The following is a 24289-nucleotide window of genomic DNA, read 5'->3' as shown; positions in this document are numbered from 1 at the left end:
TTTTTTGTTGAGACACCATAAAATGGTTGATGCTGTGCAATGCCATTGGTTTAAAGGAGACTTTAGAAGGGATTATTATGCTGACTAGCGCTAAACCACCACCTGCAGTGGACCAGTAGGTGGCAGTGAAGACCATAGAGGGTGTGTGGGGTTCTATGAGGATGCTCCCCTGTGTCAGGGGAGTGTTCTCACCTGGTCTCCAGCCCCCAGCTCCCATCCCTATGATGTGTGATTATGATGATATTATATTATTACATACTGTAATTTATATTTTGCCCATAAATGATAATCATAGGGAGTGTATACTCAGTGGTGTGGTTATGGGATGTGGAACAGCAGACCTGTACACTCTCTCTCAGGAGTGAGACTGGGCGTCTGGGGCAGTGAGACTGGGGGTCTAGGGTAGTGTGACTGGGGGTCTGGGGCAGTGAGTCTGGGGCAACGGGACTGGGAGTCTGGGGCAGTGCAGGTGTTTCTCAGGTACCCGGCCTGTGGCGATGTGAAAGCTTTAGGATTTCACTTGCCCACGGTGCCCTCTGCAGGTAGGAATGGGTATTGCTCAGGGTCAGGTCAGAGGAGGAGTGTTGTTGAGTAAGTGTGTTTATGTGCGCTGTCCTTCTCTCCCGTAGACTCTAAACAGGGCTCCCTGAATGGAAGCAGAAAGGAGCGTGCTGAAAGCGGGTACTTCTCCCTGGAGAAGCCCAAACCGGACTCTCAACCTCCCCAGCGCCCCCGCCACCTACCCCTGTCCTCCCCCAGCGGCCCCGAGGGGCCCCACAGGTACCCCTCCTCTGACCCGGACCCCCTCACTTCCCCTCTCCCCCCGGACTCCCTCCGCTCCAACGGCACCTCCACCTTCAGCGCCTCCCTCACCTCCCTGGACTCCGACCTCAGCCCCGCCACGCCCAAAAGCCCGACCGCGCCCACCATCGTGACCACGCCCCCCAGCTGCGAAGACGAGGAGGAGGAGGACGAGGGCAGGGTCTGGGGCGGCGGCTGCGGCGGGGAGCGGGCGGGGCGGGGCGGCCGCCGCCCCCCCGTGAGCTACGCCTCGCTGGCGGACGTGCCCAAAGCCAAGCGCCTGACCCAGCGGCTGGCACTCAGCGCCCACAGGAAGAGGCTGGAGCAGCGGGCACGCAGCCCGGGCAGGGAGGAGGTGGCACGTCTGTTCGGCCTGGAGCGCAGGTACGCACGCACACACACACGCACACACACACACACACACACACACACACACGCGCAGGCACACACACACACACGCACGCGCAGGCACACACACACACACGCACGCACACACACACACACACACGCAGGCACACACACACACAGGCACACACACACGAAAAGCACACATAATATGAATACAAATACACATAATATGAAGATAAAGTACGTGTTAAATATTCCTTAACTGGAAAAGATTTATTCACAAAATAATCTGCAAGCCAGCCCACGCACACACGCAGTGAAAGCTCACAATAATCTCAGCCAGATAAACTATTACAGATGTAGTTTTTAAAATATGCAATTTTATGTAAACTTTTTTATTTGGTATGCTAAGGTAAGAACTTAACGAGACCGGATCATACTGGGTCAATGCTGAGGTGAACCGGTTAAACTCGGTTCGTGCTACGAGTGGTACAGACTGTGTTTGCTGTCATGCACTTGTTGTACGTCGCTCTGGATAAGAGCGTCTGCTAAATGCCTATAATGTAATGTAATGTAATGTCAGCTGCAGCAGTGCCCCCTGCTCAGGGTGAGTGCTGATTGGCCCTGCTCAGGGTGAGTGCTGATTGGTCCTGCTCAGGGTGAGTGCTGATTGGCCCTGCTCAGGGTGACTGCTGATTGGCCCTGGAGGAGTTTGTGTTCTTATCAGAGCAAATATCACTCTCTTCTCCACTGTCCTGCTGGATGTGAATGATTCACCAGCTACCTGGCCTTACACACAGCAAGGTCTCCAACACTGTACTGCTCACTGAAGGATACGTGTTGAATCCCCTCAAGAAAGTAATAATAATAATTTAATCGCACCTTTCTTACATTGTACACAAAGCCCAAAGTAACTGTGGTTATTGGATACATTATTTTATCATTTTTAAATATTATTTACATTCAGTAGTATTTTTTCTGTATGAAATACTATTGCAAAATTTTGGTTTATTTTGTCTTTTGGTCTATCAGTGAATTAATACGACGTAATAAAAATCAAATCAAATTTAAAAAGAAACATGTTTCCACAGCACATGAAAGAAAATGAACGCTTTACTAACTGTTGGTCTGTCTGATTCAGAGACATTGTACTGTAAGCTCATTTGCTAATTGCTAATGTAACTGTGGAAGTAAGAAGGTGGATTTCCGTAGTGCATCGTTCACTGTCATGCAGGTCTCGGCTGTTAGATTGATGCAGTTACAGTGCAGAAAGTAGGATTCCTGTCAGAGATGCACAAGCTTGGACCTCAGTCCAGCTCTCTGTACATCTATTTACCGATACTTTGTCAGTGGAGAAGCCAGACTTGTCCCTTTAGCGCCATCTACTGTTTATTTTATTCCTTTTCACAGGTGGACGATTTGGTTTATAATCTAGCTGTCTGTGTATATGGCTGTTCTGCCTGTGAGTGAGATATAAATCCAGTAATGACCTCTGTCACTGTATTTGTTTTTGTCTGTCTCTGCAGAAGTTTTACTTTAGCTGTTATGGTAATGGTGGCACCCGGGACAGCGTAGAAGATGGAACGTTTTAGGGATAGTTTTGCTCTTCAGCAAAAGCAGGCAATTGTATTTAAAGCCATTTTCAGAAAGGGCAATTTAATTGGAAATGGACGGTGAGCTAGACCAGGGGTTCCTCATCCGGGTCCTAGAGTAATTTCTTGTATGCCAGTTATCATTCCGGTCTTGATTTTTTATGTTTGTTGAAAACTTGTAGTTGTTTTGGCTCATCGTGATTTGCTTTGCTTATTGAAATTTTCATTTCCATAAATTGAAATAAAGTTTTATTTCAATGGTCCGGTTTCCACACTTTCAGAATTTAGGACTTCACCGATTTTGGCTGTAGGTCTGTCAGTTAACCGATACGAAACAACCATTTTCAAATGGAATTTCTAACCTGTTGCCATAGCACATGACAGAAAATTAAAGCACTCATTGGCTGACAGTTTGTCCGACTGATTAAGACATTCAAAGCGTCTGAAAGCAAAGAGCAGCTCTTCGTACTTCAGGAATGGCATTTCAGGTTTGATTTAAAACCAGCATAGACAGGGATACTCCAAGACCTGGGCTGGGAGCCATTGAGCTAATCCATCTGCTGGGGGTATGCTTCTTACTGCTGTGTGGTGGTACTCAGAGTGGTTATTTTAGGGTGTTACATGCTTAAAACTGAAGTCAATGAGAACTCTACATGGAATGTTATCATAACTGTACTTGAAACATATTATCATAACTACATGAAAACACATTTTTATAACTCTATGTGAAATATACTGCATTATCAGAATACATCGAACACTTTGGTTTTAAACCACCAAGAACACCTCAGTGCTCTTGAAAGGCATTTTTTGTTGTATTCCTTTGTTTCCACTTAGAAGTTTTATTTGAAAAAAAAACCTATGCAAATCACATCATTTTATGTAATGTTTCTTTTTCTGGTTGATACTTTTTTAGTTCTGTTCTTTGTTGTCACCTCAGACCTTCCTCAGTTTGCTCTTTTGTTTTTCTGTTTATCTTTTTTCTTTTAGGAGTCTTGGGAATCCCCCCGCCCCCCAAAGCTTCTGCTCCTTCTGCTGTGCTGCCCCGCCCTGCTGACCTATCCCATTCCACCTCCAGCTCTGAGCAAGGAACACTCTCTCTCTCTTTCTCTATCTCTCTCTCTCACTTTCTCTCTCTCACTCTCTCTATCTATCTCTCTGACTTTCTCGCTCTGTTTCTCTCAAATTGTTTTTTTCAAATTCAAATGGCTTTATTGGCATGACGTAACAGTGTACATATTGCCAAAGCAAGCGTTTAAACATGGAAGAGCTAAACATTAATTTCTAGAGATAATTAATCTCTCTCTCGCTCTCTCTCTCTCTCTCTCTCTCTCTCTCTCTCTCTCTCTTTCTCTTTCTCTGTCTTTCTCACTCTCTCTGTCTCTCATGCTCTCGCTCTGACTCTGTCTCTCTCACCCTTGCTCTAACTCTCTGTCTTTCAGTCTCTGCCTCAGGCACACACACACACACACACACACACGCTTGCGTGCGGACGGGCACACACACACGCACACACATGCTTGTGTGCGGACGGGCACACATGTACACACACACACATGCTTGTGTGCGGACGGGCACACACACGCACGCACACACATGCTTGTGTGCGGACGGGCACACACACGCACGCACACACACACACACACTCACATGCATGTACAAGCACACAGACGCACAGAGCACTGCAGGTTTGGCGCATTGCTGCTCTTCAGAGCCTCATCACAGGGGTTGATGTGGGGGTCTGAGAGTCTTCTCCAGGGATCTCTTGGGACCGTAACACACACCTCTCCAGACCGCAGTGTCCCAGCACCCTCTTTCCCCCAGCATGCTTTGCAGCTTCCTTTTCCTGTTTCTCTGTGTATCCCACTGGAACTGATAGCCTTTTTTTCCCCCACCATCGTGAATGGTCGGCTCACGTAGCATGGGCTTGTGTCATTGGTGCGTTTCTGCACCTAGAAGAGCACGGCTGCTCACTCTCACAGGCGGTGTTGCACTTTCAGCAGTGGACACACATGAGTTGAAGCACTGGACCGGTTCACTCTGTATACATGGGAGACGTTTGGGCCTGGCCCATTGCTCCTCTGTGTTTTAAGGTTCAGGGGAAGTACACAGTCCCTCTCTGTATACCAGCTGCTTGCTGTGGTGTGAGTGTGTCATGCTGCCGGTGTGTTGGTTCCCCTTTGTCAGGAGGCCCCAGGTGATAGAGAAGTTTGAGATGCTGGAGGGAGACGGCGTGGAGCACGTGGAGACCAGCTGCGCCTCCTCCTCCTCAGGACCTCCCTCCTCCTCCTGCTCCTCCAACAGCGCCTCCCGCCAGGGCCGGATCGAGAGACGCCACGTCGCCAAGAACCAGGTGCGGTACCTCCACCCAAAACCAGCACTGTTACACTGAATTCTGTCTGTACTCTACTGTGCCTCCACCCAAAACCAGCACTGTTACTCTGAATTCTGTCTGTACTCTACTGTACCTTCACCCAAAACCAGCACTGTTACTCTGAATTCTGTCTGTACTCTACTGTGCCTCCACCCAAAACCAGCACTGTTATTCTGAATTCTGTCTGTACTCTACTGTACCTCCACCCAAAACCAGCACTGTTACTCTGAATTCTGTCTGTACTCCACTGTACCTCCACCCAAAACCAGCACTGTTACTCTGAATTCTGTGTACTCTACTGTACCTCCACCCAAAACCAGCACTGTTACTCTGAATACTGTCTGTACTCTACTGTGCCTCCACCCAAATTCAGCACTGTTACTCTGAATTCTGTCTGTACTCTACTGTGCCTCCACCCAAAACCAGCACTGTTACTCTGAATTCTGTCTGTACTCTACTGTACCTCCACCCAAAACCAGCACTGTTACTCTGAATTCTGTCTGTACTCTACTGTTCCTCCACCCAAAACCAGCACTGTTACTCTGAATTCTGTCTGTACTCTACTGTACCTCCACCCAAAACCAGCACTGTTACGCTGAATTCTGTTTGTACACTACCTCCACCCAAAACCAACACTGTCACACTGAATCCACTCAATCTATCTATGAACCAAATTTAGTTGATAGACTCACTCATATTTAACTGTACCTTCAGAGTGAAGTAGTCACCACATAGTTTCTACCAGCACACTGTGCCAAGATAAAAGGAAATTCAAGAAGAGATGAGAAAAAAGTTGTTGAAATATATTGGTCTGTAAAGGGTTACAAGCCATTTATAAGGCTCTGGGACTCCACTGAATCACAGGGAAGGCAATTATCTCCAAATAGAGAACACTTGGAAGAGTGGTGAATCTTCCCATGAGTGGCCAGCCTGCCAAAAGTTCTGATTGTCTTTCTTTCTCCTTGGCTGATGTTCTCTCTCTCACCATGGCTGATCTTCTCTTTCTCCCTATCTGATCTTATCTTCCTCCCTCTCTGGCTGATCTTCTCTCTCTCTCCCTGGCTGATCCCCCCTCTCTCTCCCTGGCTGATCTTCTCTCTCTGTGTCACCCTGGCTGATCATCTATCTCTGTCCCTGGCTGATCTCTTTATCTCTCCCTGGCTGATCATCTCTCTCTCTCTCACCCTGGCTGATCATCTCTCTCTCACCCTGGCTGATCTCTTTCTCTCTCCCTGGCTGTTGCAGATGATGTCATTAGATGCCTCTACGGAACGTTCCATGCCTGATGTCTCCAGGTCTTCTCTGTTCAGCAGCCGCCGCGCGAAATCCCTGGACCGGAAGGCCCCAGAATCCTCTGTGACGGTCGGTTGTTTTTCACAGGGCCTGGTTGCTGGCCTCTCCTGTCCGGCTCTCAACTGTACGGCGCTATAAGATTGACCAGGATGGCACTGACCGGAGAGATTGATTGCTTGATTTACTATCAATTTAGAATTTTGAAAACAGAAACTAAATGAGAGAGGTTTTTAAATTCCTAGTTTCTGTCATTTAGCGTTTCTTTTCCTGTGTAGATTCCCTTTAGGCTTTAACATCGTTCTGGTTAGAACTCGCTAGTGCCAGTCGGACTGCAGATAACGAATCGGACGACCTATAGAGAGCATGTGAGGTCAAGGCCATCGAGGATCTGAGTCCCTGATTTCGGGCTACTCGGGGGCTAGAGAATGGAAACTGGGCCTTTGTGTTTCTCTCCACTGAGGAGGTTACAGGCACTTCTACGGGCAGCTGCCCCTGTCAGAACAGCCCCTTGGTATAAATAGACGGGAGTGTGCCTTGTGTCTGCGCTGGGAGAGCGGGCTAGTCGGGGTGTATTTACTGTTCAGAGAAACAGGCTGGGTGTGTCTTCCCGATTCTTGCGTCCGATGAAGCTGAACAGGAACAAGGTAGGATATATAACGTAATGTACAGACAGGTCAAAGGATTAAAAAAATCTAACCGCAATTGCAAAGGTGTCATTTGCTAATTGAGTTGCGCACAAAATATGAAGACGTTCTGAGGCAATCCCTATTGCAAGCACTGAGATTTCAAACTGTGTAGTCTTTATCTGCTTACCAGCCAATAAGGATATAACCATGACAGTCTGTATTGTATGGTAGCTGGCCAATCAGAATGCGTGTTTGCACGTGCAGTGTTATTAATTCCTGTGTGTCGCATGCGGTCTCTTCTCAGCCCGACCTGTTGAATTTTAAGAAAGGATGGATGACCAAACCGCACGAAGATGGAACTGTGAGTAGGGGTCTGGACGAGTGTGTGTGTGTGTGCGTGTGTGTGTGTGCATTTGTGTGCATGCGTGTGTGCGTGTGCGTGCATGTGTGCGCGTGTGTGTGCGCGCATTTGTGTGCATGCATGTGTGCGTGCGTGTGTGTGTGTGTGTGTGTGTGTTTGTGTGTGTGTTTGTGCATGAATGTGTGTGTGCGTGCATGCGTACGTGTGTGTGTGCACATTTGTGTGCATGTGTGTGTGTCTGCATTTGTGTGTGTGCATGTGTGTGTGTGCGTGCATTTGTGTGCGCGTGTGTGTGTGCATTTGTGCGTGTGCGTGCATGTGTGTGTGCGTGTGTGTTTGTGTGTGCGTTTATGCATGCGTTTATCCATGCGTATGTGTGTGTGTGTGCATGCATGCATGTCTGTGTGTGTGTGTGTGTGTGCATGCATGTCTGTGTGTGTGTGTGTGTGTGCCCATGCATGTCTGTGTGTGTGTGTGTGTGCGTGCATGTGTGTCTGTGTGTGTGTGTACTGTTCTCTTCTAAGGCCTCTTGCCTTCCTCTTCCTCTCCCAGTGGAGGAAGCACTGGTTCGTTCTCACCGACCAGAGCCTGCGCTTCTTCAGGGACTCCATCGCCGAGGAGGTCAGTGAATAACGAGTCTCCCGCCCGCCTGCCGACTTCTTCCTGCCTGCGTGTGCCGCTGCAGCCTTCAGAATGCCCGCCCTCTGCTTCCTGCAAGGACCACTTCACTTCCTCTCTCATTCATTTGTACTGGTTTCAGGCTGCTGATTTGGACGGCGAGATAGACCTGTCCACTTGTTATGATGTCACCGAGTTCCCGGTGCCGAGGAATTATGGGTTCCAAGTCCACGTGAGTGGAATGAGGAGAGACTGACACGCATCTGCTGTGCTGTCTATCAGCAATATATAGAACCATGTATATCGACAAACCGATTAATCACTATAAATATCCACTTATTCCTTTCTGTGTAGCGCAGCACTAGGGACTCAGCCCTTAGGGGAGGCAGTGACACCACTTCCTTTTTTACACTTGATTCTGAACTTGTGAACGATGTGACCGGGGGGGGGGGGGGGGGGGGGGGGAAAGGGGGCGTGGTTCAGGAGCTTTCTTGGGGTCTCATCGCTCACTCCAGACAGGCCGACATGCCTCCCGCCCTAATGGAACCCGGTTTAAGCCTCCCTTGCTATGTGCGGGGTCAGAGGTCACCTGAAATAGTATAGTGCTTTGCCGCTTTCCAGAAATAGCGTCGCTATTTCTAACGCGCCCATGGCTCTGAGACCAGAAACTGCCGACTCATTGGGGAAATCGCCGGTGACATCACAGAAACCACAGAAAACTGAAATGCCTTATATTAAACTGAGTCGTTGTAACTGCTTCACGCTTCGCAACCTAATTACCCGGCAACCTCTCAAAAAAAGGCAGGGGGTGTACATTTGATAAGAGGCACATGTAAAAACTCCACAGCCTGACACCCCAAGGCCCCCCCCCCCCCCCCCCCCCCCCCCAAGAGAGAGGCTACCACTCCATTCGGCTGTGTGCTGGTCTGTCTTCATGTGAAAAGTTATGACTCATTACACATTTAAACTGTGCGTTACTGTGTTTTCCCTATGCGCTGGTGTCGGTACTGGAACGTGCTCCCTGACAGTTAGTTGTATTCCGCCATAGAGAGATAAGCTGCGTGCAGGTTTACTGTTGTGATTTATGTGCCGGCGTCGTCCCGCCTCACGCCGTGTCGTCCCTCCCGTGTCCAGACGAAGGAGGGCCCGTTCACCCTCTGCGCCATGACCTCCGGGATCCGCCGCAGCTGGATGCAGGCCCTCCGGCAGAGCGCGCGCCCCGCGGCCGCCCCCGACGTCACCCGGTGAGGTCACGCCCGCCGTTGAGCTCGGTCGCTAAGCCCCAATCACGCCCGCGGGCAGCCGAAGTTGCCGAAGTCTCCACCACTCTTTTTCCCTTCTGTGAATATTTTTTGGATAACTGTAGTTGTTTAACACTCTTCCTAAGGTTGTCTGCTTGCATGCCAGTCATTTTTTAAAGCATCTATAGTAGGGACTTAGGCAACTTTAGTTGCCCGCGGGCTTGAATGGGTTAAATCGTGCTAAACTTTCTCTCTGCCTTTTTGGGGCCGTTTGAGACGTGCTTCCTGTTTCTGTTCTCCGCTTCCTTCTCCCCAGTCCTTCGCCTTTCTTCCGCGTGGCTCGCGGGAGGAGCGCCTCTTTGAAACTGTCCGTTCTGAAACCCAGGTGGGGAACGGCTGCTATCCCTTTTCCCTCCTTTCCCTCCTTCTCTTTCTGTGTCCCTTCACCTGTCTTTGTTGTGTCTTCCATTGGCTGGTCTGCCATTTTGCTCAGAAGGGCAGAGACAGACCAAACACAGACCAAACACAGATAACACACTCAGCCTCACTGCCCTTTACAGCACACTAATGCTTTGAGTGTGCTCAGCTTGAAGGCCCAATGGAAAGATTGTGTCTGTACATAGATAGACATAGTATGCTTTTAAATTCTTCATCTAGTCTTTATAGTGTGTCTAGAATAACCCACTAGTATAACCCAGAGCAGGGGTGGCCAACCGTGGTCCTGGGGAGCCGCAGGGTCTTCTGGTTTTTATTTTCACCTTGAATACAACAGTCACTCAGACCAAAGAAGCCAGGTGAGGTGAGTTAACTGTGTAATGAACTGCTTTAATTGATCAATTAAGTGCTGAGTAAAGACAAAAAGCAGACCCTGTGGCTCTCCATGACCAGGGTTGGCCAGCCCTGACCCAGAGGATGTCTAGTATAACCCAGGGGATGTCTAGTATGCACATTAACGTGGGCGGATTAACGTGCAAGTTGCTTGTTTCTGACAGCACCCTCCCCGGGGAAAAGGCCGATGTCGGGGCCGCGTTGGGATTCTGCCCCCCGCCCCTCCCGGAGGTCCGTCCCGGCGCGGAGAGCCCTGCGACTGGGGGAACCGTCCCGTCAGGGAGCGGCTGTGGCTCGGAACCGCGGAAGAGAATCTGGAACCGGCGGCACGGAGGGTGCCGTAACGCCTTAGACTGGGCGGAAATATACCCCGGGCTGGCCCAGGAGAACTGCACAGCGCCACCCGGTGGACATCCGAAGGGAAGCACTGACGCTGTGGATGGCGGCTCCACAGCCTCCCCTGACTCCTCCTCCTCCTGTCCGGCATTCCCGGGCTCCTCTTTGCCCGTGGCGGAGGAGGCGCGGGAGGGGGAGCGGGGACGGCGACGCAGTGAGGGAAGACCTTGCTTCCAGGTGGCGTCAGCACCCACGACTCCCGCTTTCACCCGGCCAATCGCGGCACCCGCTTCCCGGGTGGGCGGGGACGGGCAGGAGGTGGGGCAGTTGCCGGGCGACGTTCCCGACGTGCGGGTGGAGATCGAGCAGCAGTGGCTGCAGGTGGAGACCACGCCCCTCCGCGAGGAGAAGCAGATCCCCATCTCCGGCGCCCTCCCCTCGGACCCTCCCCCTGAGAGACCCCCCCTTCAGACAGCTCCACTGGGCAGCCAGGTACCCCCCCTCCCGCCCCCTTACAGCTGAGCTCAGCACAGACTCACACGTACAGGCTGATTACACTGCATATAGTGTACACTCAACCAGCAGGATCACACAACCAGCAGGCCCTGTATACCGTCCCTGTAGCGTTCCCTATCCAGCACAGGGACGTCAGGCTCAGCCTCTGTTTCACAAAAGATGTCACTGTAATAATGTGATGAATGCACTGCTGCTCTGTTTAATGAATTCATCAGTAAGGAGGAAGATAAATCACCATTTAACACGCGGAATAATGGTGTGCTTCAGTTCCCTCCAGTGCATCCTAGACTTTAAATAATTTAAGCCAGCGTTTCCTTTGTTCATTATTTAGACAACATTTATCATGGATCCTAATGGCCACCAAAGTCAGCGTTCCCAGAGTAATGGGACTTGCCGAAAGACAGGACAGCATTCAGGACCAATCACAGAGCAGCTGGGTTGAACCGGCTCCTGAGAAACGCACAGGACAGCCTGTTGCAATGCCTAGAGTGTCTGTACAGACAGGCTGCATCTCAACAGCCATAAATGATCTGTGTGGGCGTGCACGTGTGACAGTGCATGTGTGAGCGTGTACGTGTGAGTTTGCTCGTGTGTGAGTGTGCTCATGTGAGCGCGCTCGTGTCAGAGTGCACGTGCATGCATTGAGCGTGTGAGCCCATGCCTGCTGCGTGGGGCGTCTGTGGAAATGGCCTCGCTGATGTATGAAAGCGTTTGTGATGCGGCGTTGCCCGTGCTTATCAGAAGCGTGTTTGTTTGCGCAGCTGGAGCAGGTGCAGCTGGAGCTGTCCAGACTGCAGGAGCACAACGGCCTCCTGCAAGAGCAGCTGCGGGAGGGCCAGTCACGTGGGCGGAGCGACAGGGAGGGCTATGTGCTGCAGGTACGAGGGGGAGCGGTCTCTCTCACCGTTATCTATACCAAGCTCCTTCATCAACATGCGATTTTGTGTTTCTAGTTGTGCAGTCTATACGTTAAAACATTTGTTTCGTTATGTAAATGCTTATTTGTGCCATGTGCTAATGAGGAGCTGTATAATATATGTGTAATATTGTGGCAAAATTAAGTTAAACAAAAGTAAAACGAAACTGAAGAGTCAGGAGTTCCATCTTTAGAAAAGCATGATGGAGGTGTGATGCATGGTGGGATATGAATTTGATGCTGGAAACTTAATCAAATGTCATGCATGGCTATGTGTTCCTTTTGATTCACTAATTTTGTTCAAATTTTCAGTTTGATCATGACTGTGAAGTTTTATCCATGGCCAATTTTTTTCTATTTTATTCCAATGGGGAAAGCAGAGAGGGTTACAGATAGAGATGGGATCACAGTACAGAGAAGGTTACAGATAGAGATGAGATCATAGTACAGAGAGGGTTACAGATAGAGATGGGATCACAGTGCAGAGAGGGTCACAGATAGAGATGGGATCACAGTACAGAGAGAGTTACATATAGAGATGGGATCACAGTACAGAGAGGGTCACAGATAGAGATGGGATCACAGTACAGAGAGGGTTACAGATAGAGATGGGATCACAGTGTAGAGAGGGTCACAGATAGAGATGGGATCACAGTGTAGAGAGGGTTGAAACACCACAGGGCTGAGATTTGACTTCCCTTCATACTGCACCACACAGTCTGCCCTCATTTTACACATTTACATATTTCTGCATAATTATTTTCCTTCATTTTGCCATACTGCATTTGGGCTTTATGGGTTTTGAAACCTACAGCCAGTGGTGCTAATAACCCTGGTTGAAGTGGCAATGTTTTTCCAAAGTTGCGGTTTGTGGTTACTCTTGGTAGGACTTCATTTCCATTCTTTTATGTTTTTATTTATTTATTGTTTTCTATTGCTTCTATTTCTATTTTCATGTGTGAAAGCATCAAGAAAAGCACAACACAAAGCTTTCGAAGCTCACCTTTAGAGTAAGTTAAGCTGTGGCATATTGAGTAAGAAAAGGGCAATTTAACCCGGTGAGCTTTGATCCCCAAAGATGGGCCATTCAACACTGCATAGCATAGCCACAAACCCCACTAACTGAATTTCTAACTGATTTCCTTAAAGAGCGGCTTTCCACTGTGTTCCTCGGGGTGTGCGGACTCCTGCCGGCAGCTGAACCGGCTGAAGCAGGACCAGCAGCTGCAGCCGGAGGGGCGGCAACAGGACCCCTCTGCCCAGCAGGCGCAGGTCCTGGAGCCCACCGTCAGCGAGGCGGAGATCCAGGCCCTGCGGGCCCAGCTGACCGACACGGCCGCTGAGCTCCTCGCTAGGGAGAGAGCAGTGTCCGAGGCACTCGGGGAGACGGCGCTGGAGCGCGAGCGGTTCCAGGACCAGAGGGAGGAGTGGGCGCACAGCGAGCGAACCCTTCGGGTCCAGCTCCGGGACACCGAGGACCGGCTGAGGGACGTGGAGGCCTGCCTTCTGGAGAAGAGCCAGGCCCTGCGGGACCTGGAGCGGCAGCAGGCCCTGCAGCAGGACTACGGGAAGGAGGTGCAGAACCTCCAGGAGAGCCTGTCGGAGGTCACAGCTAGACTGGTCGCCGCACAGGAGACCCAGGCCCTGAAGGAGGAGAGTCTCGAGACGAGCCGGGACCTCCCACACGAGAGCTGGGATAAGGAGAGGCAGTGCCTGATGGAGCGGCTTGCGGAGGTTGAGGCGAGGAGACACGAGCTGGAGGACCAGCTGCGGACGGCAGAGCTGCAGGGAGAGCGCGGTGACCTGGTGCATCGGCTGGAGGAGCAGCTCGCCACTAAGACGGATGCCATACAGGACCTGACGGAAATGACCAGGCGGCTGACGGACGAGAAGGACCAGCTGACCTGCCGCTGCCAGGAGCTTCTCAACCAGATCACCGAGGCGGACAACGAGGTGAGTAAACTTCAGTCCCGCCTCGCGGTGGAAGAGACTGACTACTGCAGCCTGGACCGCTCTTACCACAAGCTCTACGAGGAGTTCCAGAGGATCAGCCAGGTCCTCTGGGAGAAGGAAGAGGAGATACAGGAGGTCAAGGAGATTTATGAGAGGCAGGCGGAGATGAAAGAGAAGGACCTCAACGAGGCCCTGGTGAAATTGGCTGCCTTGGAATGCCGTCTGGAGGAGACCCAGCTCAAGCTGCAGGCGAAAGAAGAAGCCGTCTGCAGGGTTAGTCAGGGGAGCATGGAGCCGTGCGCTGCGGAGAGGGACCTGGGGGGTGAACTAACGGCTGCGGAGAACCGCATCGCTGAGCTGGAGCAGGAGCTGAGCAGCATGCGGCTGGCTTACACCGCCCTTCAGAGGGACTGTAGTACAGTACAGGGAGACCCTTATGTCCAGGAGAGCTCAAGCAAACAGGATAAGTTGACTGATGCCATCCACCCAGAAGACATCGGAAAAATCAACAACCCCTCACTGATAGACCACGATCCTTCAGAAGAGAATGGTTCCTCAGACACATTGCTGGAGTCTGTTGCCTCTGCTGGTGGTGCCATGGACACGGAGAAGTTCATCGGCATTATCAACACACTGGAGAACAAACTGTACTCCTCAGAGGAGAAGCTAAAGGACATCACTCTGAAGCTGGAGGAGCAGGAGGGCCTCAAAACGGAGGCCGTGAAGGAGCAGCGCACCCAGTGGGCCGAGCTCGAGGCAGAGCTGTGCTTGACACTCAGCGAGTGCATGTCCAGAGAGTGCCGGCTCTACGCCCAGCTCCAGGACGATTTGGACGAGAGGCGCACTTTCGGCAAGGAAGCCGACTGCCGTGTTAGTGCGGAAAATGGTGCATGTGCAAAGGCTTTAGCCTGCCTGGAGCTCAGTAGGGAGAAGGTCCAGTCCATACTGAGAGGTCGCCAGGAAGGTTGTGCCGAAACGCAGAGTCACACGCTGTCAGAGATCGAGGCCGAGTTATGCAACGCCACTCTTCACATTAGGCGAGGAGGGAACGGTCTGGAGGAACAGAAGCTGGATCATCAAGGAACTCGGAATCTGGGAATGAAGGAAAACAAGGTATCAGGACTGGACAGAATAGAACTGTCTGCCCATATGCTAGAATTTGAGGCTCTTGTTTTGAAAAAGATGGCTTTATCAGTGCGGAATCCGATCAGCGACCTTTTGCAGAGCCTCAGAGAGATCCACCAAGAAGCAGAGAACTTGAAAAGAGGTAATGAGAGTTATGTGGCTATCATATATGCAGATGTTGTGGCTAGGAAGTTGATGGTAGAATGTGAGTTTTGGGCCGAGGTGGATAAGCTGGAGGTTCAGACTGAAGAGCCTGAAGATTGGCTCCAGAGTGTAAGAGACTCCGCTGAAGAAAATTCTGATGTCACAAGCAGCAACTGTGTCCAAACTGACTTGGCAAACTCAATACAGAATCTTAAGTCCTTTTACGACGAGAAGTTTCGAAAGCTACAGAGCGAGCTGCTGGAAGCGCATGCAAATTTAAAGCGCAGGGAAGTCGCACTGAAAGAGGTGGTCAGCGCCTCGAAACGGGCAGGCTTTGGCAGGCTAGGTCAGGGGCTCAGTGACGAGATTGACCGTAGTCAGGGAACAACGCTGGCTTACATCAGTCCTCCCGAACTCGCCCCCTATTTAGAGCAGATCACGATGGAGGAGGCCCGTGACTTGGCAGAGGAGATTGTCAGTCAGCATCTTCAGAGAGATGTGCTCATCTGCCACGTCGAAGCCGTAGATTCCCCACGCGTTGGTCAAGAGAGACTAGCCACTGAGCTGCAGTTACAAGCAGAGGTCCTCCAGCGTCTCTCTCGTGAGTTAGAGGCCACCTACGAGACTGAAATGGGTAGTGTCCGTCCCTGTTTGATCAATGTTTTACACAATAAGCACTACAAGCCTGCTGGTAATGTCGCTAGCAGCACTCTGTCCATGCAAGAGACCACAATTCCCTTTGTAGCATGCAAACCAAGTATGGGACAGGAGAGGGACATGAAGCAGTGTAACGGAGCCCGTCAGAGCACGGGTGGACCATGTCAGGAGTACGACCCCAGCATAGGCGCCGCCCATGAGGGGTGCATCACCTCTCTTCAGGAGGAGTGCCAGAGCCTCACCCAGGCATTGGCCGGCCTCCGAGAGGAGAACCACGCCCTGAGGCAGGAGGTGTCCCACTACGCCGGCGAGCTCTCCCAGCGGCGGGAGCAGACGGAGCGGATGGAGGAGCGTTTCCAGGCGGAGGCGGAGGAGCTGAAAGCTCTGTACGAGATGGAGATTGGCGAGGCCGAGCAGAGGATGACGGCCAACGAGCTGAGCCTGATGGAGAAGATGGCCGACTGCCAGCAGAAGCTGGAGGTGCTCCTCCTGGACATCGAGGGAATGGAGGACCGCCATGAGGAGCACGTGCGGAAGCTGGAGGCCCAGTCCCAGGGGAGGATGGAGGAGCTGCACTGGGCCCACCGGGAGGAAGTGGAACGGATGCAGTCCCAGCACACGCAGAGCCTCCGTACCTTGCTGGACGCACTGGACAGGCTGCAGGCCAAGCACCCCGAGGACTCGCCCCTCCCCGAGCTGGCCGTGCCCCCTCTTGACCAGGCCATGCTCCCTCATGACCAGGCCCCATCCCACCATGACCAGGCCCCATCCCCCCATGACCAGGTCCCGTCCCCCCATGACCAGGCCCCGTCCCCCCATGACCAGGCCCCGCCCCTCCACGACCAGGCCCCGCCCACAGAGGGCCAGGCTGGGGAAACTGGCACGGTGGAGCTGGACTCCACGACAGTGCTGAGGCAGAGGATCCAGGAGCTGGAGATGCAGGTGAACTCCATGCAGGACCAGCTGGGGAATAAGACCCCGGGGGAGGACGTGTCCAGCCTGAAGGAGAAATACCAGAAAGACCTGGAAAATTTGAAGGTTATTTTATTAATTATTCATATTCTCCCCTTTTTTTTCCATCAGAAGGTTTCAGTTAGACCAAGCAGTTTTTTTCCGGATTTTGGAGTTGCAGAGGTCAGTAGATTATACTCATAATGTGTATGACTGGCTGGCCGACTGTGTGAATATTTTTAAAAGTGAAAAAGCGAAAATAACGTGGTGTTAAATCAGACAATTCGAGAGAAGATTGTTTTATCTTTGCATAAAGCAATGAAAGGATATTAGGAAAATGAAACCCCTTTATTTAGTGATTTTTGGTACAAAACATGCTAAATTAATTATTCTGCAAAGAGTATTTCCTCTCCCCACAAAAATGGAGAAATTTGACTTCCAGACTGAACAGTGACCACTTAATGTCCATTTTGAAAATATTAAGTATCGTTCTTACATTACCCGACACAAGATCCAGATTACAGGCTCCTTCTCAGATATCAGATGCTTTGCAATTCAGTGTCTGGTCTCAGTGCGCTGTGTCTAACCCTAACCCTGCATGGCTGCTCATACAGTAACCTCTGTGTGGCTTTTCACCGTCAGATTCAATTTTTAGTGAGAAGCACAGTGGACACTGTCTGCGTCTGGGTAAAGCCTCAATTCAGTGCAAAATTAAAAATGAAAACCCAAAAACATTAATACAACTTCTCAGATTTAATGGGCCAGAATCGCTTGTGACAAAATAAGACTTTATAGCAGTAATGAAGATTATCTTGGGTTAACACACATTTGTTTTTTGTTGTTACAAATTTCACTTTTGGTTTTTGAATCACTAGCCGTTCTGAGATATTGCAGACCATTTTTAGACAGTGAAAATGTTTTAACTATGTGACTGACCTGCTGACAAAACAAAGTAATCAGTCAACATCTGATAAATGATTGAATTTATCTGAAAGGAAGTTAATTCCACTGTGACTTTCACTAAGCTGAATGATTCAATACAATTACAGACCAAGAATAATTTCAGAACAAAAAAACAACTGACGGACCTGAATCTGATTGGCCCTGTCCCATCCCACCTTGCCCCGTACCCTCCCCTCCCTCAGGCTACCTGTGAGCGAGGGTTCGCAGAGATGGAGGAGACGCACCTGAAAGTGATTGAGGAGATCCAGCGACAGCACCAGAGGGAGGTGGCCCACCTCCGGGAAGAGCGGGAGCGGCTGCTGGCTGAGGAGACGGCCGCCACCATCTCCGGTAAAACTGGCCGTAGAGCACCACCCTGCTCTGTGTGATGTAGAGCACCACCCTACTCTCTCAGAGCACCACCCTGCTCCCTGCAGACTATGCTCATAACAGGCAATCCTCCCCCCCCCCCCCCCTCCCTGTTGCAGCACTGGAATCCATGAAGAATGCCCATCGGAAAGAGCTGGAGAAAACGCAGCGCTCCCAGCTCAACGGAGCCAATGCCGACGTCCAGGCACTGACGCAGCAGTACCGGTGCGTGGCCCAAAAACCGAGACGTCGCAACGTCCCCCATGCCGTTTAATCACATCCTGACCCGCGTGTCTTACAAACTACACCAGTGCCAAAAACAGGAGGGGGCTAACAAATATATATTAATCTGAGTTAGTTTAGGCACACTCGTGGAGTGTAGAACAAATTATATGAATTAAATGTAATTACAGGGCAAGTGTCCAAGAAACACAGGAAAGTACATATGGTAGTAGTAATGACCTTGTAATTACTATTGTAATAGGAGCAAATGGTATGTTTCATGTTTCCGCACTGCCTGTGTTTTTCCATGCACAGGATATTGATTAAACCGATATTAAATATTTATATGAAGCAGATCTGTTACTCACTGCAGTTCCTCAGATGGGATTTGACCATGCAACCATCTGGTTGTGTAACTTCACCTGAATGCTGTAATAAATGCTGAAACTGTATTATAGTATGTCTGAAAGCGTGTGGTGCGTGTGAGTGTGTATTATGCGTGTGTATTATAAGCTTGTATCCTAAAAGTCATAGGTTCGATTCCTGGGTAGCACATTGCCATTGTACCCTTGAGCAAGGTACTTAAATGGACTGCATTTATATAGCGCTTTTATCCAACGCGCTTTACAAATGATGCCTCTCATTCGCCAGAGCAGTTAGGGGTTAGGGGTTAGGTGTCTTGCTACTTAACCTGCATTGCTTCAGTGTATATCCAGCTGTATAAATGGATACAATGTAAATGCTATGTAAAAGTTGGTGAGTAAGTCGCTCTGGATAAGAGCGTCTGCTAAATACCTGTAATAATAATAATAATAATGCTGTAGGGAGGAGCTGCAGTCCGTTCAGCGGGAGCTGGAGGTCCTGTCGGAGCAGTACTCCCAGAAGTGCCTGGAGAACGTGCACCTGGCCCAGGCGCTGGAGTCTGAGAGGCAGGCGCTGTCCCAGTGCCAGCGGGAGAACCAGGAGCTCAGCGTGCACATTCAGGCAAGCCGGGGGCCCCGTCCACTGCCCCAACGTTATAGGGGCCCCGTGCTCTACACCCACATTACAGAGGCCCTGTCCTCTACACTCACGTTACAGAGGCCCTGTCCTCTACACTCACGTTACAGAGGCCCTGTCCTCTACACCCACATTACAGAGGCCCTGTCCTCTACACCCACATTACAGAGGCCCTGTCCTCTACACCCACATTACAGAGGCCCTGTCCTCTACACCCACATTACAGAGGCCCTGTCCTCTACACCCACATTACAGAGGCCCTGTCCTCTACACTCACATTACAGTATATTTGTATGTGTGTGGGTGTGTGAGTATGTGGGTAAGTGTGTGTGTGGTTGTGTGTGTGTGTGTCTGTGTGTCCGTGTGTCCATGTACGTGCATGTATATTTATAGGTGTGTGTGTCTGTGCGTGTTCCCAGGAGCTGAATGAGCGCCTGACAGTGGAGATCACTCGTATGCGGTCCTGCCTCAGTGGGGAGGGGTCCCCAGCCCAAGCGCAGGGCAAGGACCTGTATGAACTTGAGGTACTGCAGCCGAAACACACACACACAATATACATACACACACGCGCGCACACACAGACACACACAGACACACACACACACACACACACACACACACACACATACACATTTGCTCATATATTTATTTATTTTTGCGATTCTGCAGGTCCTCCTGAGGGTGAAGGACTCAGAAATCCAGTATCTCAAGCAGGAAGTCCACTCGCTGAAAGATGAGCTGCAGTCTGTGCTGAAGGTTAGATGACCACTGACCTTTGCGAGTACAGACCCTTTTGGTTCCTCACTGACCATGGCAACCACATGACCTTTAACCACCTCTGTGTTTGAGCTGTCTGTGCTGTGGGTGCTCTTACCAGGATAAGAAGTACGTATCGGACAAGTACAAGGACATCTACACCGAGCTGAGTGTCGTCAAGGCCAAGGCGGACTGTGACGTCAGCAAGCTGAAGCAGCAACTGAGGGTGGCCGCAGAGGCCCTGGGAGAGAGGGTGGCTGAGGCTCCGCCCACTGCGCCAGCGTACGGTGAGATCACATCCCTCTTCTGCCACTGTATTGTTCCTGTAGTAGTGAGGGACAGCAGCACTTCCTGTAGCAGTGAGGGACAGCAGCACTTCCTGTGTCAGTGAGGGACAGCAGCACTTCCTGTAGCAGTGAGGGGCAGCAGCATGTCCTGTAGCAGTGAAGGACAGCAGCACTTCCTGTAGCAGTGAGGGACAAAATCACTTCCTGTAGTGGTGAGGGGCTAGCAGCACTTCTTGTAGCAGTGAGGGACATCAGCACTTCCTGTATCAGTGAGGGACAGCAGCACTTCCTCTAGCATTTGACGCAAGCCTCATTCAGTCTCTATACTGCTACTTGTCCGGCACTTGAGTCGCCATTTTGGATTGGCTTCTTCCCTTACTATGAGTTGATGTGATTGGTTTCCCCGTGAAAAGCAGCCTGATTTATTGCTCTGAACTGCACAGCTGCCACAGGCTAATGGCAGAGAGGTGTAACGCTGGCACGCAGGGGTACTCTTCACCTAAGCCACAGCATGGGCAAGGCCAATGGGACACACAGGGCGTTCGGTCCTATCCCGCTAACGTAGCATGTATCTTCAGCTAGCGTTCTGGTCATTGGGTGGTCATTGGGTGTTATGCCAATGACTGGAGTATCGTGTGGCAGCATTGACTTTTAAAGTCTTTTGAAGGCTTCTTTCAAGCTTCACTACCCTGCTTGACAGATATGTTATAGGTGACAGGCATGTTTATATTGGCAGGTTCATGTTGTTGATTCTGTGTTCTCTCTGGTCTCTCCAGACATCCTGAAATCTAAAAGCAGTCCAGACTTTCTGAAGAAGGAATATTCAGGCTTCAGCAGACAGATCGGAGGGGTCAGGTCAAAGGTCAGCAGCCTGATTGCTTTTAAACAAAGGTGGTCATGTGCATATAGGTTACAGGGAGTCTCGCTCACTGTACGTTGATTCATTATTTGTCGCTTTGTTAGAAATCGTTTTTGGTTGAAAGGAAAGACGGGAGCCCGCATTCTTAGCGAATGAAATATAAATTATAAATGTCTACGCAACAAAATCATTTTCATTGTATTTTATTCCTGTTTGGACAAAGAGACAGACATGTTTCGGCCTAAGCCGTCCTCAGTGTCTTGGAAGTTCTTCGTTTTTGGTTTACATCAAATCAGTCCTTGTACTTGCATTGTGTTCAGGAAGTTTGTCCCTGTTGTGTTCCTGTAGACCCACTGATACTGTGGAATGGGCGTGTCTGAGCCTTCTCTCTCTCTCTGCCCCCAGGGGTCAGACGTTGAGCGGGTATCATTGGACAGCTGACTGGCCCCCCAGGGTGTGGGGACGTGAGTCTCCCTGAGGTGCAGGTACGGTATCGGGGTACCTCCCATTCTGCGTGTGCCAGTCACCCCAGTGTGTGTGTGTGTGTGCGCGTGCGTGTGTGTGTGTGTGTGTGTGCGTGCGTGTGTGTGCGTGCATGCGTGCGTGTGTTTGTGTCTCTGTGTGCGTGTGTGTGTGTGTGTGTGTGTGTGTGTGCGTGTGGATGTTGCTGGCTGTGCATCTCCAGGCCCTGTTCCCCAGAAGGGGATTGAGATAATTATGTGTGGTGTGTGGGGGGTCAGGGCTTTCCTTTTCCATCCGTAGATACTGACCCATCTCTCTGTGTCCCAGAGACTGAAGGGGAGAAGCCCGTAGGTGCAGGAACGCACCGAGCTGTTTGACTCACTCCACCCCCTCCAGGATGATGTGTGCGCCTCTTCATCTCCCCAGCGTGAGGCGCTGTTGGTGACTCAGTAACGCGCAGACCCTCCTGCGGCGGGTGTCTGTAATCGCTGTGGGTAACGTGTGCACAGCAGTAGAGTGGCTCGTGGGGGGGGGGGGGGGCTACCCTTGTGTGCCAGACCGCTAGCCCCTTCCAGACTGAGAGGGGTGACTCGAATCCTGTCGAATCCTGAGCTCGAGGGACCTGGGGGGACCACAGAAGCCAAAGCGAAAGCTCTGTCTTCATGCTGACCCCGCTGTCCGTGGAAAGATAAGAACACCGCGTCGTCTCCTCCTTCTACGTTTTCAAATGTATGCTTTCTGTTTATCAAACCTTCTCAAACTGGAACAAACGAGGGAAGAAGACTGCTGACAAATGACACTGGCGCCAATTTACAGTTAAAGCCAATCATCGCCCGGCAGGACAGCTTTTGTGTTCGTGGAAGACCGTGCACAGGAAGCGTTTCTGCGTTTTGGCTGCCTACTGGTGAAGGTTTACAGCGTGTCACTGCGTAGTCTTTGGCTGTGTCACCATGGGCACTTTTATATTGTTATTCACTGTTTCACCTTGATTAGTCTGTGCTAGTAGATACCCTTAAAAACACGAGAGGATCCTTTTGTTGCTTCTGTCCAGGAGACAAAGCAGCATCAGATAGAATAATAAATATTTAAATAATATACTCTGAGCTCAGTTGGAGTGTAAGCACAAGCAAAACACAACTATTGCTGGTGTATTGTAGTAATATAGATGTAGCTAGCATCAGACTCGATCCTTTTTCTTTCACCAAAACGTAACCAAAATGTAAATATTTAACCAAGGAGATCCTCATAGATCAGTTTTTTTTCCAACTGAAATCCTATCTGAGCTATTTTTTAAAGATGTGTAACATGGCTTTTGTATTTAAGGCTTCAGTTTTGCTTCTTGTGTACACAACAAATACTGTGAATTGTTAGAAGGGAAGAATCCAATTAGCATCGATAGCGGTGTTTTGATCTTCCCCTTTTTTTAGATGAACACTAATGTTGCTCATCTTCATGATTGCCAAACGTGGATCTGTTAGGACACCGTAATCTAGAAGCACATATGACAGCACATGCTCAACTAAAGAAATGAGTGCAAATCTAGTTTGCAGTCGATTGAAAATGGCTTTGACCAACTGCCCCTCCCACGTATGACATCATACTGTGCCCCTCCCACATATGACATCACACTGTGCTCCAGTTTCTCCTCGTGTGCTTCTTCCAGTGTCCGTCAGAAAGGAGTTTGAGTGGCAGTGCCATTCCTTGCCAGGCTGACCTCATTGTTTTCTCGTCCTCAGCCCTTCTCACTTGACTCACTTGTTGCTTCCAGACTATTCCGTCTCTTCCTCATTGGAAAAAAAAAAAATCAAACTCTAAGTTAAGTCTTGCATCAAAGTACACTGTTCAGTATTCAGAGCATAACTTGTACATAATTGTTTGCCAGAATTTATTTGTGTTTTTTTAATTTCAGTTTTCGCACTGTACATATGAATGGTGGTTTGAATGTAAAACCTTATAAATAAATGTGGCTTTTTTTGAACATAACACAATCCCTGTGATTGTCGTCTTTTCGTGCTGGGTCTTGAGGTTGGCAGCAGACAGTCGGCCCTCCTTCTGTATTTTTCACTTTGTTCAAACGAAGGGAAAAACACAGAGGGTTACACAGGGACATGGGATCAAAGCAGAAACTTCTATGGCGGGGAATCAAACCCTTGGCTGCACCAGGGGTGGAGCGGGGGGGGGGGGTGAGGGGGATTCTTATGAGTTAGGCCAGGCCACCATATCGACCGCATCACATGGCCTCCCCTTTGTAAGGTTCTTATAAAAGTCAACAGAGTTACAGTTTTTACGGAAGCATCATCCTCCACTGAATCTTTGTCTATATCTCAGTAACTGTTGAAGTAAGTGCAGACTGGAGGTATAGTCGTCGTATATGTAGTATTATATATCTACATCCAGTGTGAGCCTGTGCCCCTCCTAAAGTCTGTGTGTGACCCTGTAGCTCACTGCAGGCTGAAGAAACCCTCAGCCAGCTGCTGCTGTGCAGAGACGCACAATAATCCATTGCCAAAAACAAACAGAGAACTCTATGGTGCTTCTTCAGGCTATATAGCTTCAAAGCTAAATAAGATACAAAGCAGACCCTGCCCAGCTGTGTTTGTTTTTGGGTGCGTTTGCCAGGTGTCTGAGAAGTTTCACCATATTGACCTGAAACCGAATGAGTCGCATGATTTTTATTTTATTCTTAATTGATGGAAAATCCCCTCAAAGTTTC

General features: G+C 50.1%; 1 protein-coding gene across 6 annotated transcripts in view; it reads left to right on the top strand.

Moving 5' to 3' along the window:
• Window positions 1-23559, top strand: part of LOC118216967 (rootletin-like) — a 61641-nt gene extending 38082 nt beyond the window's left edge. For 4 of the 6 annotated variants that reach the window (XM_035398647.1, XM_035398651.1, XM_035398649.1 and 1 more), the window contains exons 7-25: window positions 630-1185; window positions 4929-5094; window positions 6361-6477; window positions 7339-7395; window positions 7948-8016; window positions 8156-8245; window positions 9148-9257; window positions 10247-10910; window positions 11696-11812; window positions 13000-16767; window positions 17826-17973; window positions 18111-18216; window positions 19038-19197; window positions 19632-19736; window positions 19882-19968; window positions 20090-20255; window positions 21032-21117; window positions 21520-21599; window positions 21904-23559. In XM_035398647.1, the coding sequence (XP_035254538.1) occupies window positions 630-1185; window positions 4929-5094; window positions 6361-6477; window positions 7339-7395; window positions 7948-8016; window positions 8156-8245; window positions 9148-9257; window positions 10247-10910; window positions 11696-11812; window positions 13000-16767; window positions 17826-17973; window positions 18111-18216; window positions 19038-19197; window positions 19632-19736; window positions 19882-19968; window positions 20090-20255; window positions 21032-21117; window positions 21520-21555 (6608 nt within the window). In that variant the 3' untranslated portion in view covers window positions 21556-21599; window positions 21904-23559. Of the gene's footprint in view, window positions 1-629; window positions 1186-4928; window positions 5095-6360; window positions 6478-7338; window positions 7396-7947; window positions 8017-8155; window positions 8246-9147; window positions 9258-10246; window positions 10911-11695; window positions 11813-12999; window positions 16768-17825; window positions 17974-18110; window positions 18217-19037; window positions 19198-19631; window positions 19737-19881; window positions 19969-20089; window positions 20256-21031; window positions 21118-21519; window positions 21600-21876 lie in introns of all 6 variants that reach the window. The other 2 variants (XM_035398652.1, XM_035398648.1) reach the window with 2 other exon arrangements.
• Window positions 23560-24289: the final 730 nt, after the last annotated feature.

This window comes from Anguilla anguilla, chromosome 17 (genome assembly GCF_013347855.1).
Source record: "Anguilla anguilla isolate fAngAng1 chromosome 17, fAngAng1.pri, whole genome shotgun sequence".
Taxonomy (NCBI): domain Eukaryota; kingdom Metazoa; phylum Chordata; class Actinopteri; order Anguilliformes; family Anguillidae; genus Anguilla; species Anguilla anguilla.
Note: the sequence above shows the minus strand (reverse complement) of the source record. Positions and strands in the feature narration are given on the sequence as shown.